Consider the following 15,281-nt stretch of genomic DNA (forward strand, 5'->3'; position numbering starts at 1 on the left):
AGAGTCTAAGGGAAAAATAAATAGGAAAAGTTAAATTTCAAAAAACTTTGATTTTAAAAAAAATTCCTTTAAGAATAAAAACTTTAGTAAGGGTTGAAAAAAAATTCACAAAAGTTAAATTTTTGGCCAAATTAAAAATTTGTATTTTGATCACTAGTTTATAAAAAAATTTCTAACTGGAAAAAATTTCAAAAGATTGTTAAGGGTTAAAAAAAATTAAGCAAATTTTAATGATAGACTTTATAAATTTTTCTAGCAAAAATTTAAAGCATTATTTAAATATTTCACAGTAAGTCAATTAAACATTCGATTCAATAATTGGCTTCTAGGCTGAGGCACTAGGTCTTCTTGGTTATTGGATCAACAACCACTTCTAGACAAAGTCTCTTAAAGAATTTAAACATTTAATCTTCTTTCTGAAAAGCCCCAAGTCCAGAAAAAAAGTTAACCTAATTTGTTTTTCTGAACAGTACAGGTTCCTATCTACTGGATTCATTAAAAATTTGGGAGGTATATAACTTCTGAGGACTTTTCTAATTTGTCCCTGGTGTTTTCTAATGTACCAGTTTAGCCTTCCATACATTCTAAATTTTGATTTTTTGAAAGTTATTCAGTTCCAAACATGCATGCTCATTTTTCAACCTTTCGATTTGTATTTTTAATTTATCGTTTTCTAATTTTAAATTATCAAACAAATCTAAGGGGCATGTATTAGCTAATTGTATTTTCAAGTCTATATTTTCTTTTTCTAATTTTACAAAATCTTGGAAAAGAATCTTAATAAATTTAAGGAGAATGCTCCCCCTTCATCATAACTTTCCTCTGATGATCCTTGTCCTTCGTCGATGCTCATCTCTGAGCTGGTTTCGTCTTCCTTTTGATGGTCTGCCATTAGGGCTAGTCCGGAGTAGGCTTCGATTTCATATTCGGAGGACGACGACTCATCCCATATGGCTTTTAGATTATGTTTGGGTCGAGCTGACCTTTTGTTCTTTTCATTGTCCTTGTTCTTCAATTTTGGGCCGTCATCCTTGATGTGCCCTTGTTCGTTGCAGCTGTAACATCATACCTTCATTTTGTTCCGATAATGTTTTCTCGTCTGCGATTTAAATTTATTAGTTTTAATAAATTTATTAAACTTTCTTACTAGTAGCGCCACTTCATCTTCGTCGATTGACACTTCGGAGTCAGGATCTTCCTTCTTAACTTTCAAGATAAGATTGTTGTTCGAATTTTCAATTTCTTTTGAATATGCATATCGAGTTTCGTGAAGTTCAAAAGTAGAAAATAAATTCTCTATTGTACTTACCTCGAAGTCCTTAGAGATGTAATATGCATCTACTAAGGCTGACCATTCTGGAGTTCTCGGGAAGTCATTGAGCGTGTACCGGATTGAATCTCGGTTCGTTACCGATTCTCCGAGATTGTTGAGCTAAGTGATGAATTCTTTGATCCATGCTTGGAGTTGCACTACCTTTTCTCCATTGTTCATTCGCAAGTTTGTTAGCTGGGTTCGGAAAATGTCTCGCCTTGCTAACTTTGCTTCCGAAGTGCCTTCGTGAAGTTCCAAGAATTTCTCCTAGAGCTCTTTGGTGGAGTCGTAGTTGTCGATTCGATTTACCTCCTGGGGCGAAAGAACGCTTAGCAGATGGAACTCTGCTTTACCATTTGCCACGAAATCGGCTTGTTCTTTCTTCGTCCATAAACACTCTTCCTTTCCAGCTCCATGTTGGTCCTTGGGGCTACAAAATCATATTTGATAATTAACAAAATTTCAAAATCCGTTTTAAAAAATACCTCCATCCAGTGTTTCCATTGCGCGGTCTCCCTCGAATTTTGGTGGGTGTATGCTTGCACCGACCATCATCTCGTTGCTTCAGTCAGCGGTTAGTCCTTCTGAGGTATTCTGGCTCTGATGCCACTTGTTAGGACCCTTGGCGGCCGGTTTGAGGGAGTGAATAACCTTGCAAAAGAAAAAATGAAAAACCTTCCTCGAACTTTTATAACTTAATTAACATTAACACTTGCATAAAATAAATATAAGAAATTAAAGCAAGGAAGAGGCACGAAAGAGTTTACTTGGTTACAACTGGGGAGGTTGTTAATCTAAGGAAGATGAAAAGCGCACTAAATTCTCTTTCAGGTAGAGAAGCCTCTTTATAGCAGTTGAAGTATTAAAAATATAAAGCTATACAAAAGAAATCGTTTACAAGTGTTCTCTCTCTCTCTTTTCTCTTGTTTCTAGCTTCTGGGAGCAGGACTACTTTTATAGCCCTGCTTGGGGCGCACATGGAATGGGATAAAAGTTTATCCCCGACACAGCGGGACACGCCACGTCACAAATGGCTAACTTTTGGTTTCGGGCACCCAGACCACCCGAACCAAGTCCAGGTCTTCCGCTCCGATCCCACTCGCATTGGTCCGAATCTTCCACTCCGACTCCGCTCGCTTGGGTGATCTCGATCATCCGGAATAGGGCTCACCCAAACTCAACTTTCAGCCTTCGAGCAATCTTCCGCTTCAGCTTCTCGTCCCTCGGAAATGCAGCATACCTCCTTCTCGTCTGCTACTCTTCCGCAGCACCTCGTCCCTCAGATGCACCGAATCCGTCGGCTCTCTCCCGTGTCGTCCTTCTCGCTAGCTGCGTCTTTCGCTCGACTTCCTGTGCTCCTAAGTTCCTGTACACTTAGACTAACAACCAACAAGATCTAACCTGATTTGGTTGATCAGGTCAAAGCTATCTTAGGGTATTAACACATAGGACATGGTTTCATATATTTCCAAGATCTCTAGGTCCATTAGTCGATTTTAGCCAAAATTGGTTAAAATCGACTGATGGACTTAGAGAACTTGGAATGACATAAAACTAAGTCCTATGTGTTCGTTTAGTTCTCCTGATTATATTTATTCCCTCAAATATCAATTTAACACACTATATTGAGAGCAATAATTCTTTGAACATGAATGTATTCAAAAAATTTAATTTGTGTTAAAAAAAATCGCTGCTCTCAATATAGTGGGTCATTGATATTAAGGGCATAACTATAATCAAGAGAACTAGATGAACAAACAGGACCTGCTTCCATGTCAAATCGATTGATAGACCTAGAGAACACGAAATGACATGAAACCAGATCCTATATGTTCATTTAGTTCTCCTGCTCTCAAACATTAATTTGACACACTATATTGAGAGCAATAATTTTTTTAACACAAATCAAATTTTTTAATCAATTGCTATAGTGTAGCAATCGATTCAAGATCATACTATGATTAACAATTTCCCGAATCGATTGCTACTTTGTAGCAATTGATTGGGATAAATGCGGAGGGGCAAAATGGGTATAAGTAATGTGATTTGACAATTTTGAAACTTGGGTAAGTGATTTGGGTATTCTGAAACTTCATCTACATGGTTCGGTAATTTGCTGTAAAAACAATGAAGGAAAATCTTGAAGAGGAGCCTTGGTATAACAATAAAGTTGTTGCCGTATAACCTAAAAGTCACGGGTTTGAGTCACATAAACAGCCTCTTGCAAAATAGAGTAAGCCCTTCCTCAGAATCCTGCATTGGCAAGAGCTTTGTATATCAGGCTGCCCTTTTTTAACATAGGAAAATCTTGAATTCAATTTCCTAAATTCCAAGTCTTCCCAGATTTTTTTCCTCCAAAAACCAAGAAGAAATTCTCCATACAAGAAAAGTTTAACTGCATGTTGTGTTCATGCAAAGGCAATGATTACAATTTGTTTTTAAAAAGAGCCATTTTTAAATTTCTCATTGCAATATGACAGTATATGGAAAAATACACGCAACCCTACATATCTTAATTAATCTTAACCAGGAAATAAAAAGCACATTTGATGGGATGCATTTGGGCAGTAGTAAGATCTTAGCAAACAACATTAAAAGCAAGAAACAGAAAGAAGCAATAAAGCACACAGACGAGTAATAATAAAAATGAAAGACAGCAATTCCATACGAAATTAAAATCAACACGTGCATCAGCATTAACTTACAGATTGTGCTTCTTCTTGAGTACTTAAAGGCCTGTTTGGGCGGTATGTGTTGTTCTGTCGTTTAGCCCACAACCAAAATCGCAGAAAGTGAACAGGTACACCAAATTGTTTGGCAACCTCCCCCTGTCAGCCGATATATATCGTATCGAGTAAGGGTGCAGAAATAGATATTTCACATTTTCTCTCAAAGTAAAATCAATTCAAATGAATATATATATTAAAAAACCAATGTAAAGCAATTATCATCATCAATCCATGCTTGTCCCAACTATTTGATGTTGTCTACGTAAACTCATGAATGTTATCTGTATAATGAGCTACATCTTTGAGCTCAATTCAAGACTATATTGCTAGAAATTTACAGATCAATTAAATAGTTTGTTATTATATTTACTAATATTTTCATTAGTCTCCATCTACCCCTTAATCCATCCACTATAATCAAGTATAATCTTCCAATATATAAAAGTTATGTTCGCCCTTGAACATATTTACACCATCTTAATTCCTTTCATCTCATTATTGATCTATTGGAGCAACACATAATTGCTCTTGAATATAATTTTAATTATGTCCTTTCTAGTAACTAAGTGTTGGAAGTTTATTCCACAATCAAGTTGCCGGAGATACAAGGAGTGTAGTTTGAATTGAAATTACAATGTACACAACTCAGACTTATTTGTCGAAATGGCATGAGCGGATTATCTTAAGTTGTCGGCATGAGCTTCAAGTGGACTTCTTGAGTCCAAGTGGGAAGTCGCCGAGCCAAGCAGAGTGCTCCCGAGTGGGACACTGATGTGGACGCCGAGGTGGACGCCTTTGTTGGACGCCGCTATAGTTGGAAGCAAATTAGTTACTACCTAATTAGCTATTGCCTAATTAGTAGAAACTAAATAATGACCTAATTTAACTGCTGCTATAGTAGAAACAAATAATGACCTAATTAGTTTTTCTATTTTTGATTCCTTGTTTCCTTTATAGGTTGGTATTTCCTAAATCGTGTCATGTTTAACTCCTTATATAAGGAGTGTTACTATTAATAAAGAGAGGAAGAAAAATTAAGTAATTTGGACTTTATCTAGGATGAGTTTTTCCCTCCGAGTAATTTGGACTCAGTCTAGGACGAGTCTATCCCCCTCCCTTCCCCTTATGTGTTGCATGATCAAGTACGCATTCGGATCTCGACTTGTGACTCGATCCTGCACTCAGGACCATAAAAACTTGGTATCAGAGCCAATCATGGGTGACACGAATCCTATCACATCCAAACTCGATACCTTCATGGAAAGATTGATCTCATAACAACAAGTTTTCATAGAACCGATCACCTTCCGCCAATGAGAACTAGAGGAGCAGATGGTCGAGTTATCCCATACTGTTCAAGAGACAATCGCAAACAACCCTACTAGCGTGGAGCGTGGCCCTTCCAAAGTCTCGGAGGTCAGACCTGAACCACCAATTAATGGCACCCCGATACTCGAAGATGGAGTTCCCCACCTATTCTAGAGAAGAGGATCTACTGGGCTGGATTAAAAGGAGCGAAAAATTCTTTGCCAACCGAAGGACAAGGTTAACCTTGCTGCCTTCCGTTTCGTAGGGGAAGCCCAATTTTGGTTTGATCAGATGGAACAGGAAGAGCCAAACATAACTTTGAAGCAATTCAAAAACCATTGTCATATCCGCTTTGGGCCGCCTATGAGCAACAACCCTCTGGAAGAGCTAGCAAATCTGAAGCAAACAGACTCGGTAGAAGGCAATTTCAATCCCACCTCGCCCAAACCTTAGACCTTCGACTACAACAAGTTGACTTGTTCATTGCAAGGCTAATTGAGGATTTCCGTATCGACATCGAACTACAAAAGCCTGAAAACCTAGGCATTGCAATGAATATGGCCAAAGCATTAGAATGAAAGCAGTGCTTCCATCAAAGCGGGGGGTCGCACAAATTGGGGCGGGACCACAACCAAGCTCAACACCAGTAGTGGAGGCCCTCCTTTGGAGAAGACCAAGACAATGGGGGACTTCAGCAAGGAGACTCCACCTGTTTCATTCTTCAAGCGTCTAATCCGCGCCAAGATGGTAGAACAGAAAGCCAAAGCATCTGTTTTTAACTGTGATGAGTCCTACTCCACGGGTCACAAGTGTAAACGTCTATTTTGGATTAAAGTGTTTGATGATGATAGGAAAGGTGAGGAAGAGGGGCAAGTGAATTCGAAAATTTTCCTCCATGCTATTAGTGGCGTTATACCGCGCTTTCGAGCTTGAGGACAAGCTCAGCATCGAGGAGGGGAGTGATGATGTGGACGCCTTTGTTGGGCGCCGCTATAATTGAAAGCAAATTAATTACTGCATAATTAGCTACTATTATAATAGAAATAAATTAGCTATTGCCTAATTAGTAGAAAATAAATAATGACCTAATTTAACTACTGTTATAATAGAAATAAATAATTGTCTAATTACCTTTTCTATTTTTGATTCCTTGTTTCATTTATGGGTTGGTCTTTTCTAAATTGTCATGTTTGACTCCTTATATAAGGAGTGTTATTATTAATAAAACAGGAGGAAGAAAATTTGAATAATTTAGACTCTATCTAGGACGAGTCTTTCCCCCTGAGTAATTTGAACTCTGTCTAGGACGAGTCTTTCCCCCTCCCTTTCTCCTACGTGTTACATGATCAAGTACGGATCCGGATCTCAGCCTATGACTCGATCCTGCACTCGGGACCATAACAGACACCTCGTACCGCCGAGTGCCAAGTTGGGAAGAAGATGTCGAGTATCCGAGTGCTCGGGAAAGGAAGCTGAGTGCTAGGAAGAGAAATTGTGTGCTCGGGACGGACATCGAGTGCTAAAGAATAAACCCAAGGACCACCGACTTGTAAAATCCAAGTGGGTTGCGTAAGCTACGTCGCCCAAGTAGGAAGTAAGAAATCAAGTCTTGCGGTGAAAGAGTCTCCTTAAAACAGATTCGCCCTCTGACAGTGCTATGAGGTCGCGCTGGACGTTTATGTCTGTTTCCCGGATAAAACGGCGTAACCACGAACAACCTAGCACAAGTTGACTGAACGTGTACTTGAACACTATCAAAGAGTTGGGAGAAGAAAAGGAAACAAGGGGAACAGGAGGAAGAATTTCTCTTTCTCTTTTGCTTTTCCCTTCTTCTGCTTTCGTTTTTCTCCTTTTCCTGCTCTCTTCTGCTCTTCTTGTTGAGGATCAAGCCTCCTTATAAAGGAGCGCTGAACGTCTTGAGCAGGACCATACAAAGGCAGATGGCACCACTACGTGGGCTTGAGTATGTACAAGCATGTGGCATGCTTTGCATGTAGCACATGGTCATGGATGTTGCAAGCAACGTGGCCATTTGAGCATGCACACAAGCATGAAAAGGCATGTGACATGCCATGTGGCATGTTTCTACCAAGCCACGTGGGCTGAACATACAAAAGAGAATTGGGGCAAACAATGGCTGATCCACATGGGAACACTGTACTCCGATCGTGGTCCGCTTCATGCCCTAGATTCGCACCCCCTCTTGCACTCTTTACCACCGGCCTTAATGCTACTAAACTTTCAATGAGGAACTAATGCCTCGTTCATTTTCATTCACATTTTTCCAACACTAAGATGGTATCAACATGTTCAAAGGCAATAATAAATTTTAAAATTAGAATAATTAAATTGATTAGAGTGGAAGATCTAGAAAAAGAGGTGAGCTAACGAATTTAGTTAACATAGTAGTGTAATTTGATTCCACACTGTTATCTACTTTGACTTTCTACCAATTCAAATTTATCTTGATCTCAACAACTTTGCTAATCTTTAAAACAATCTTTTTCAAAATTAATAGTCTTTTGTGCTTGTTGACACAACACCGCCCAATTCTCTTTATATGTTCAACATTACCATTAAACAGTCCAATGATTCATCTTGCTGCATTTTCGATCTTACGTGAAATACATATAGCATGAATATAATCAAACTCTTCATTCCAAACTTCTCCATTGATTCTGTCTTGGGGAAATCTTATAGTATTTTCCTTAATATTCCACCGTCTGATTCTTTAAAATTAGAAACATTCTTTTTCTTCTTAAATTTTCTAGGTTCTTTATCTGACATTTTAGTCATTGTTGATTAGTAAAGTATTCCCTAAGAACCTTACAATTTTTACATAAATTTTGATCTGCCTTCTTAGTAAGGAAAAAAATCTATTTGATAATGCTACTGTCACTTGTAAAAGTAATCAAATATTCATCTTATTCTTTAAGGAATTACCAACGATTATGAGATCATTATATATATCAAAATAAAAATCCATACTACCCTCTACGTTTCTTTCACCAAATCCAAACCCTCCATGTACATAATCTCTCTAGTCTCCATACATGCCCATTTGAATCTACTGCAATAACTAATTTTTCAATTATATGTATATGAATAATTTCATCTAGGTTCTCCCAAAATTCAGTACTACTTAAGGGGCTTAAGCACTTATAATATCTAGTATCTCATTTTCTAAAATCAACTTTCTCACAATAATTTTCTCTCTAGATCTCTTAACTTTGACAACTTTATCCTATAATCCTTACTAAATAATACTTATACTCCATGTAATCTTTTTTCTTTTATTGCATTTCCAAATTTTAAAACAAGCAATACCTCTTTCTCCACCTATTCTCCAATTCATTCTGTCTCTTGTAAGCCTATTTATTTTTTTCCTAACCATCACATCAACTTATTCTAGTCATTTCCCCAAAGGTGTTCCTATATTCCAAATTGATAACCTAATCACATAATCATAGACTAGCTTCTTTACCCACCCACATTGGTCCATAACCAAGTGAGAACCTTGCTGTTTTTGCATTATTGTCGGGCATGAATGCAAAGGGTCTAATCTAGACAACCTTATAGCACAGCTCCATAGCTTAGATTATAGTCAAAACCATTGCGTTTGATCAGGCCTTTTTAGAGAGAAATATAAAATTGTTTTAAAAGGTATTATGGCAATCCTATTCAAGTATTAACTTTGATACCATGGAAGCCTAAAACAACTTAAAGAAACAAATTCCATAAGCATAGGATCTTAATGAATACTCATGAGATTAAAAAAAAAAATTATTGCATACGCATTGACATGCACTTCTCTGTAAACATATCAGCACTTTTCCTTTTGCATTCATCAGTTATTTTAACAAGAAAAATATAGAAAAGTGTCCTAAACCTGACAAGGGCTTGAAAGAACATTATGCGGTGGCAAAGTACGCATCGAGAAATACTGACACATTTTATATAAATACACAAAAAGTTCGCTAAAATCTTTACAAAGACGGTGTTACAAAATTAGTAATGAAAATCAAACTAGTCACAAGCAGGAAAAGCTCAAAATTTTCATGCATCAGCCTCCAAAGCTTTTGAACAAACAAGTCAAGCAGAATGTCAAAATGATATAAAGCAGGTTATACATAAATTCAATGTCCAACAGAAAACAGTAGACATGCTACTATGCCAGTAATAGAGAGAAACAAGAAGGCCTAACATTCAAGCCCACACATCATTCATTGATTATTAATGAGTTCACCTTGAAAACACTGAAGGGCAACTGTTTCTGAATGCGGAAGCTATGAACTTTGTCATGATCAACCAAGTCGAAGAAAATATCCCTTCCTATTTGCTTTTTCATGTCCTTGTCTCGTGCCACCTATACACAAAACTTGAAAGGATAAACAAGGAAACAAGCACGCCTAAAAAATTGACCAAGGATGTTTGAATAAACCTTGATAATAGTATACAGATGAGCCTCTGCTTTCTCTTTCTTCTGTTGTTCTTTTTCTTCTTGTTCTCTCTTCAACCTTATCTGAAAAATATTATGAAAATTACATATATTCACTGAAATTCAGAAGTTCTGGGAACCTTACCCTAAGGTGTTCTTCTATGTCCTTCTCATCTGCATTACACATTATTTTGTCTTTATCACTATCACGGATATATACAAGCATGTATGCATTTGAATACTTTGTAAACTTGAAAGGAGTGTTATTGAAGCCAGGATTCATCTGTGGTAACTGAAAATGAAATAGAGTTAAATAAAGAAATTGATAAATGAAACCGAGAAAAGAAGGGCTCATAATAGTGACAATAATTACCTCCTCTTCACCACCATATTGTTCCTCTATCGCCCTCTTCATGTCTTCCTTTGTCACCCGCTCATCATCAAATTTAAACCTGAAGGGGTTCTAAATGTTTACCAACTCCAGCAGATATATCATTGGTTTATATAATTTTGAGTTCTGAAATATAATATCTACAGCCATCAGGACATTGTATCACTAACTAGACAATATTGATGGAAGAGGGCATACACATAACCCTAGAAGTTCATTTTAATTAACAAGGTTAGAACAGAAGCCAAAAAAAGAACACAAGTACAAGTAGGTTTTATTCTCAGGTCCAGCTTTATATATTATATACCACGTTATAAAAAAATCTCATAAAGAACACAAACACACCATAGTCCTAGATCTGGTTTAAACTAATAGATGAGAATTAATAGTTTGATAATGTTTATTAAATTAAAATAACCATAACCCAATCCATTTTGTTTTCAAAGTGCTATGAAATTTTTTTTGGCAACTATCCCTTGCATAGCAAACTTTATTAGAAATAAATTCTCATAATGTCCTGAAATCTTCATATAAGTAACTTCAAAAGCCCTTTTATTTCAATGATGCAAATGGTGTACAAAAAAGCATCAAAGATGGACACGGCTTATTTTTATCACAATCCACATTTGCAAAACAATAGAATAGGACCATCAAGGTATGCGAATGAAAAACCATGATATTGCTTAAAAATTGGAACTTAACAAGCAAATACATGCACCGAGATTTTTAAGTCTTTTGAAGCACTGTGTTAATTGAAAGGTCACCGTATCTAAAGAGAATGCGTAACAATTGACAACAAATGTTTACAACCAAAAACCACAGAGCTTTGACAAGAATTGTTAACCAAAAAGGACAGAGAGTGAGAGATTCATACCATTGTTCAGAAAGATCTGGTCTAATAAAAGCATAGTAGTGACCACCATGCACTCCACCACTGTGAACAAGCACACTGCATAAATGGCCAAGATAGAATCAATACTGACTATAGCACATCTAAATAAAAATGAAAAGAAGCATTGCACGAAAAATAGTAGAAATTATGAGTCATGATAAAGAAAAGAAAACACCAAACGTTCACGCACTGATAAAATTTGGTGTAATATAAACAATATATTCATCTAAAATGAAAATAAAACAAAAAATTAGTAATTAATAAAAAAAAGTCGAAGTTACACTAAAATAATCGAATGTAGTTACAAAAACTTACCGTTCAACATATGACAGCTTCTAAACACTATCATAACTTCAAGTGAAAATAACAATGTTGTAAAAACTAAAACAAAAATACTGAGTGGCATTCATACCTATCACAAGTGTTTATGATGTATTGGCCAACAAAAATTCCATCCGCATTCCCTTAAGTCAAATAAGTGTGCATTGTGTTAAGACTTATATTAAGCATGACTAGCATAATAAAATGCCTAACCAAACTATACAAGCAAGAAGACCTGCCACATATTTAACCTTGAGGTATCTAAGTATCAAGTCAAATCTCCTTCATCACAAAGAACCAGCATTGGGGGAGGCACAAAGCCCTCTAACACGCCAATGCCCATATTGTCTGAGGTGCCAAGCACTCACCCAAGTAATTCAAGGTGCTTAAATATGCATATAAATATTAATAAACCTGATATTATCACCCAAAGGTCAAATTGTATATTTCAAACACTAAAAGATCAAGCTGTAGATTAGTTGTAGATTTCAAGCATCTCTTTAAAATCAAACTTAAATTGCAAATGAGTATATTTTTTTTCCCCTAAAAACTTGTCAAAATTCAAGGTTGCATAGTTAACAATATATTGACAAATGATCAATAAATTTGATACTTCACGACATCAACAAAAATGAAACCCCTAAATCTTCAATTCAGAAAATAGAAACATCGTTTACTAATCAATTATCTTCGATGAACTCAACATTGTTATCTTCATCATAATTATTATTTTCATCAAATTTGTATCCTTCAACCAGCATCAGTTGTACCAGACCATATTGATGTTTCAATGATTGCAAGTGTGCACAAACCAATAGCTGAGACTCAAGATAATTAAAGAAGATAATATCCTTGCTACTTGATGCAATGAGTAGCAAGAGAATTTCAACTTTTTTTAAGTTTGAAAGTTAAATTTGTTTCTTCTATCATTCTTTTTTTAAAAAAAACTTTACCACAATGGTAAAAGAGTTTATTGCCCTGCATACAGCCAACAATGCCCACTAGAAATGTCCAGGTGGATCACACCTAACCTTCCTCTTGGGTACCTAAGCAAACAACTGGGAGCCCTTTAATAACACTGTAAAGAAACCCTTTAATAACACTGTAAAGAAATACTAAGTACAGACTGCTTGCAGAATTGTTTGTGCAATTTCAAAGATTTCATGAACCCTACACTGAAAGATAGATATGAAATGATTGCTTGGATCATCTAAGCAACAAAATTCAGGTCAGGAATTCCAACTAATATTGATATCCATTATAAGAAGCTAGTGTTATTAATGGTAAATCCATGAGCACATTTCCTTAAGTTGTAACCAGATAAGACACACTAGGGTGTTTCGCCTTGTGTATCCTTCGACAAATTGCTGTGAATATGTCTATTCCCTGTGTGTGAAATAACTATACATCTAGCATAGGTTGCCAGATCAGCCAAAAAATTATGGACCAAACAATTTGCAATTAATGATAGTAATCATGTATCCAACCTAAGAGGCATTTCTAAAATTTAAAAAAGAACTAGAATGTTCCTATGGAATCAACTTAGCCTATATAAATATAGAAACATCTACGGTCATATGCCTGTGCTATATTATCACAAGTGTAATTAAAGAAGCCTTCAGCATAATCCAGATCTTTATGTCAATTCTGCACAGATAATTAAGATATTGAAAAAATGTCAATCTTGATCAGTGGTGCCAGAATAAATGAATTATATGATCATAACCAGTGCTACAGCTACTAAATACATAACATTTTAACCCAAGACATATAACCCTTACTGTAGACACACCCAAATTGACTACTCAACTTTCCAAAATCATTACTCCTAATAAATAAATAAATAAAAAAGAAAACTGTTGAACTAGTATAGCTTCTTGAAGCAAGTAATTTGTTCATGTAAGAGATCCATAGCGACATTAAAAACTGGACCATGATAACCATAGTTACTACTACATGCTGCTCCAGGATTACTGCTAGCAACATAGATATTACTGTATTCCACTAAACCTTAAAAAGAATGTTGGAAAAAGGTAAAAAGGGGAGATAAAAGGGAAAAACAACATTACTGTATTTTAAAATCAAGAAAAGATTTTGTGAAGAAAAAAAGTAATAGGCCTCGGAGTATGTGCAAAGTCTCATTGATTGAGTGATGTGTGTGAATCATGCATATGTTTTCGGTCTTATTTAGGATACATTTATTACATTACATGAGCATAATTTGGGTTAACTTCTAGCATTTGCATCCATTTTTATCTTTTTAGTTTGGATAACTGCGTTTTGTGTTTTATATTGTCAGGATGTGAAGATCTTGGCATCGAAGCGTGTTTGGAGAAGCAAAGTTAAAAGAACAGCATGACATAATGATCCACAGCCAGCCCGTGGTAGCCACCACAGTCATGGATCATCCGGGAAATCAGATCTAGCCATAGAGCATTGACTAGGACAAGCAGCACGATCCACGGCCAAGCCGTGTTGGCCACCATGACGATAAAGAAATGATTAGGCATACATACACTTTAAAAGTTAATGGATTCTTAACATAATTTAGCTAGCATGATATATTTGTTATAGGGGTGCAAAATCTTTAAGCATTCCAACTCGAACCCGAACCCAAACACAACCCGAAAATCCTAAATCTGGATAACCAGACCGACCCAAATAACATGACCGACCCGATTAAAAAAATACCTTTTTTTATTATTTTTCCTATAATTTTTCACTTTTACCTTAATACTTCATTATTATCATACTAACCTTCTGTTATTATGTACATAAAGCATCTTAATTTTCAAAATAAAATTTGATCTAATCCCAAAAAAACCCCTAAACCCTAAATTCAGATCAACCCGAACCCAACCTGATCCTAACATAACCCAAAAACCCTCAACTCAAACCCAACCCGAATCCAAAAACCTCCAACCCTAATATGATATTTTTGGAATCGACTCAAGTCGAATTGGCGGGTAGGTTCATTTTTGGCACCCTAATTTGTTACATTCTTATTTAGTATGTTGTAGATTAATTATTTTTAAAAGTGCATGATAAAGGAATAGATTTATTATTTTTTAAAACATGTAAAATAAATATTAGATAAATGTTTTAAAATGATTATTATTAACCTAATCTAAATTTGCATAGTGGAGGAATAAATTATTCAAACTATATTACATAACTAAATAGTATCAATAAGATTATTTTAATCATAAAATATTACAACAATAAAGTAATATTAATTAATCTAATTACTAAAATATCTATATTTTAAATTGCTATTTGATTAAATAACCAATGATTATATTTAATGAATATAATTATAATTTTAAAAAAATAATTGCATAGCAAGAATGTAACATATAAAGTAGAAAATATTTTGCCTCATAAATTAATGCTATTTATCAGTTAAAAATAAATACAAAGCCATATAATATGCTTAGTAAATGATGTTACAAGATAAATTAATCACAAGTGATACCTATATTTTTAAAATTGTGATAACAAGTATTTATTTCATTTCATATTACTTAAACATATACAAAAAAAAAATAGTGATGTGTACTTTTTTTTTCATATTTCATTTACTATTAGCCAGTTTATTCTAATTAGTCATCATATAATCATTGTTCTATTTAATACATGAGTTATCTAAGTACACTTTTACTAGGGATGTCAATTCGAGTGGGTCCGATCAGGTTGGGTTAAAAAAAAATTATAAACAATTCTAACTCAATCCACACCCGAATACCAACCCGAAACCCTTAACCCAAACCCAAACCCGACCAACCCAACTATAAACGACTTTTTTTGTTTTTGTTATTTTCCTTATAATTCTTCACTTTTATTTCAATACTCAATCATTATCATACTAACAATGAAGCATCTTAATTTTC

At 35.3% G+C, this 15,281-nt stretch overlaps 2 protein-coding genes across 11 annotated transcripts in view; one reads left to right on the plus strand and one right to left on the minus strand.

Annotated features, from left to right (window-relative positions):
* LOC122024015 (ubiquitin C-terminal hydrolase 13-like) overlaps window positions 1-11,544 on the minus strand; it is a 30,331-nt gene extending 18,787 nt beyond the window's left edge. Inside the window, exons 1-7 of one of the 4 annotated variants that reach the window (XM_042582511.1) lie at window positions 11,483-11,543; window positions 11,053-11,127; window positions 10,161-10,239; window positions 9,933-10,079; window positions 9,791-9,871; window positions 9,596-9,715; window positions 4,018-4,140 (exon numbers count right to left, since the gene is read on the minus strand). In XM_042582511.1, coding sequence (XP_042438445.1) covers window positions 4,018-4,140; window positions 9,596-9,715; window positions 9,791-9,871; window positions 9,933-10,079; window positions 10,161-10,202 — 513 coding nt within the window. In that variant the 5' untranslated portion in view covers window positions 10,203-10,239; window positions 11,053-11,127; window positions 11,483-11,543. Of the gene's footprint in view, window positions 1-4,017; window positions 4,141-9,595; window positions 9,716-9,790; window positions 9,872-9,932; window positions 10,240-11,052; window positions 11,128-11,482 lie in introns of all 4 variants that reach the window. The other 3 variants (XM_042582510.1, XM_042582512.1, XM_042582513.1) reach the window with 3 other exon arrangements.
* LOC122024014 (transcription factor MYB3R-4-like) overlaps window positions 1-15,281 on the plus strand; it is an 87,892-nt gene that overhangs the window by 61,812 nt on the left and 10,799 nt on the right. The gene's annotated exons all lie outside the window — the stretch shown is intronic.

Source organism: Zingiber officinale, chromosome 9B, assembly GCF_018446385.1.
Source record: "Zingiber officinale cultivar Zhangliang chromosome 9B, Zo_v1.1, whole genome shotgun sequence".
NCBI lineage: Eukaryota > Viridiplantae > Streptophyta > Magnoliopsida > Zingiberales > Zingiberaceae > Zingiber > Zingiber officinale.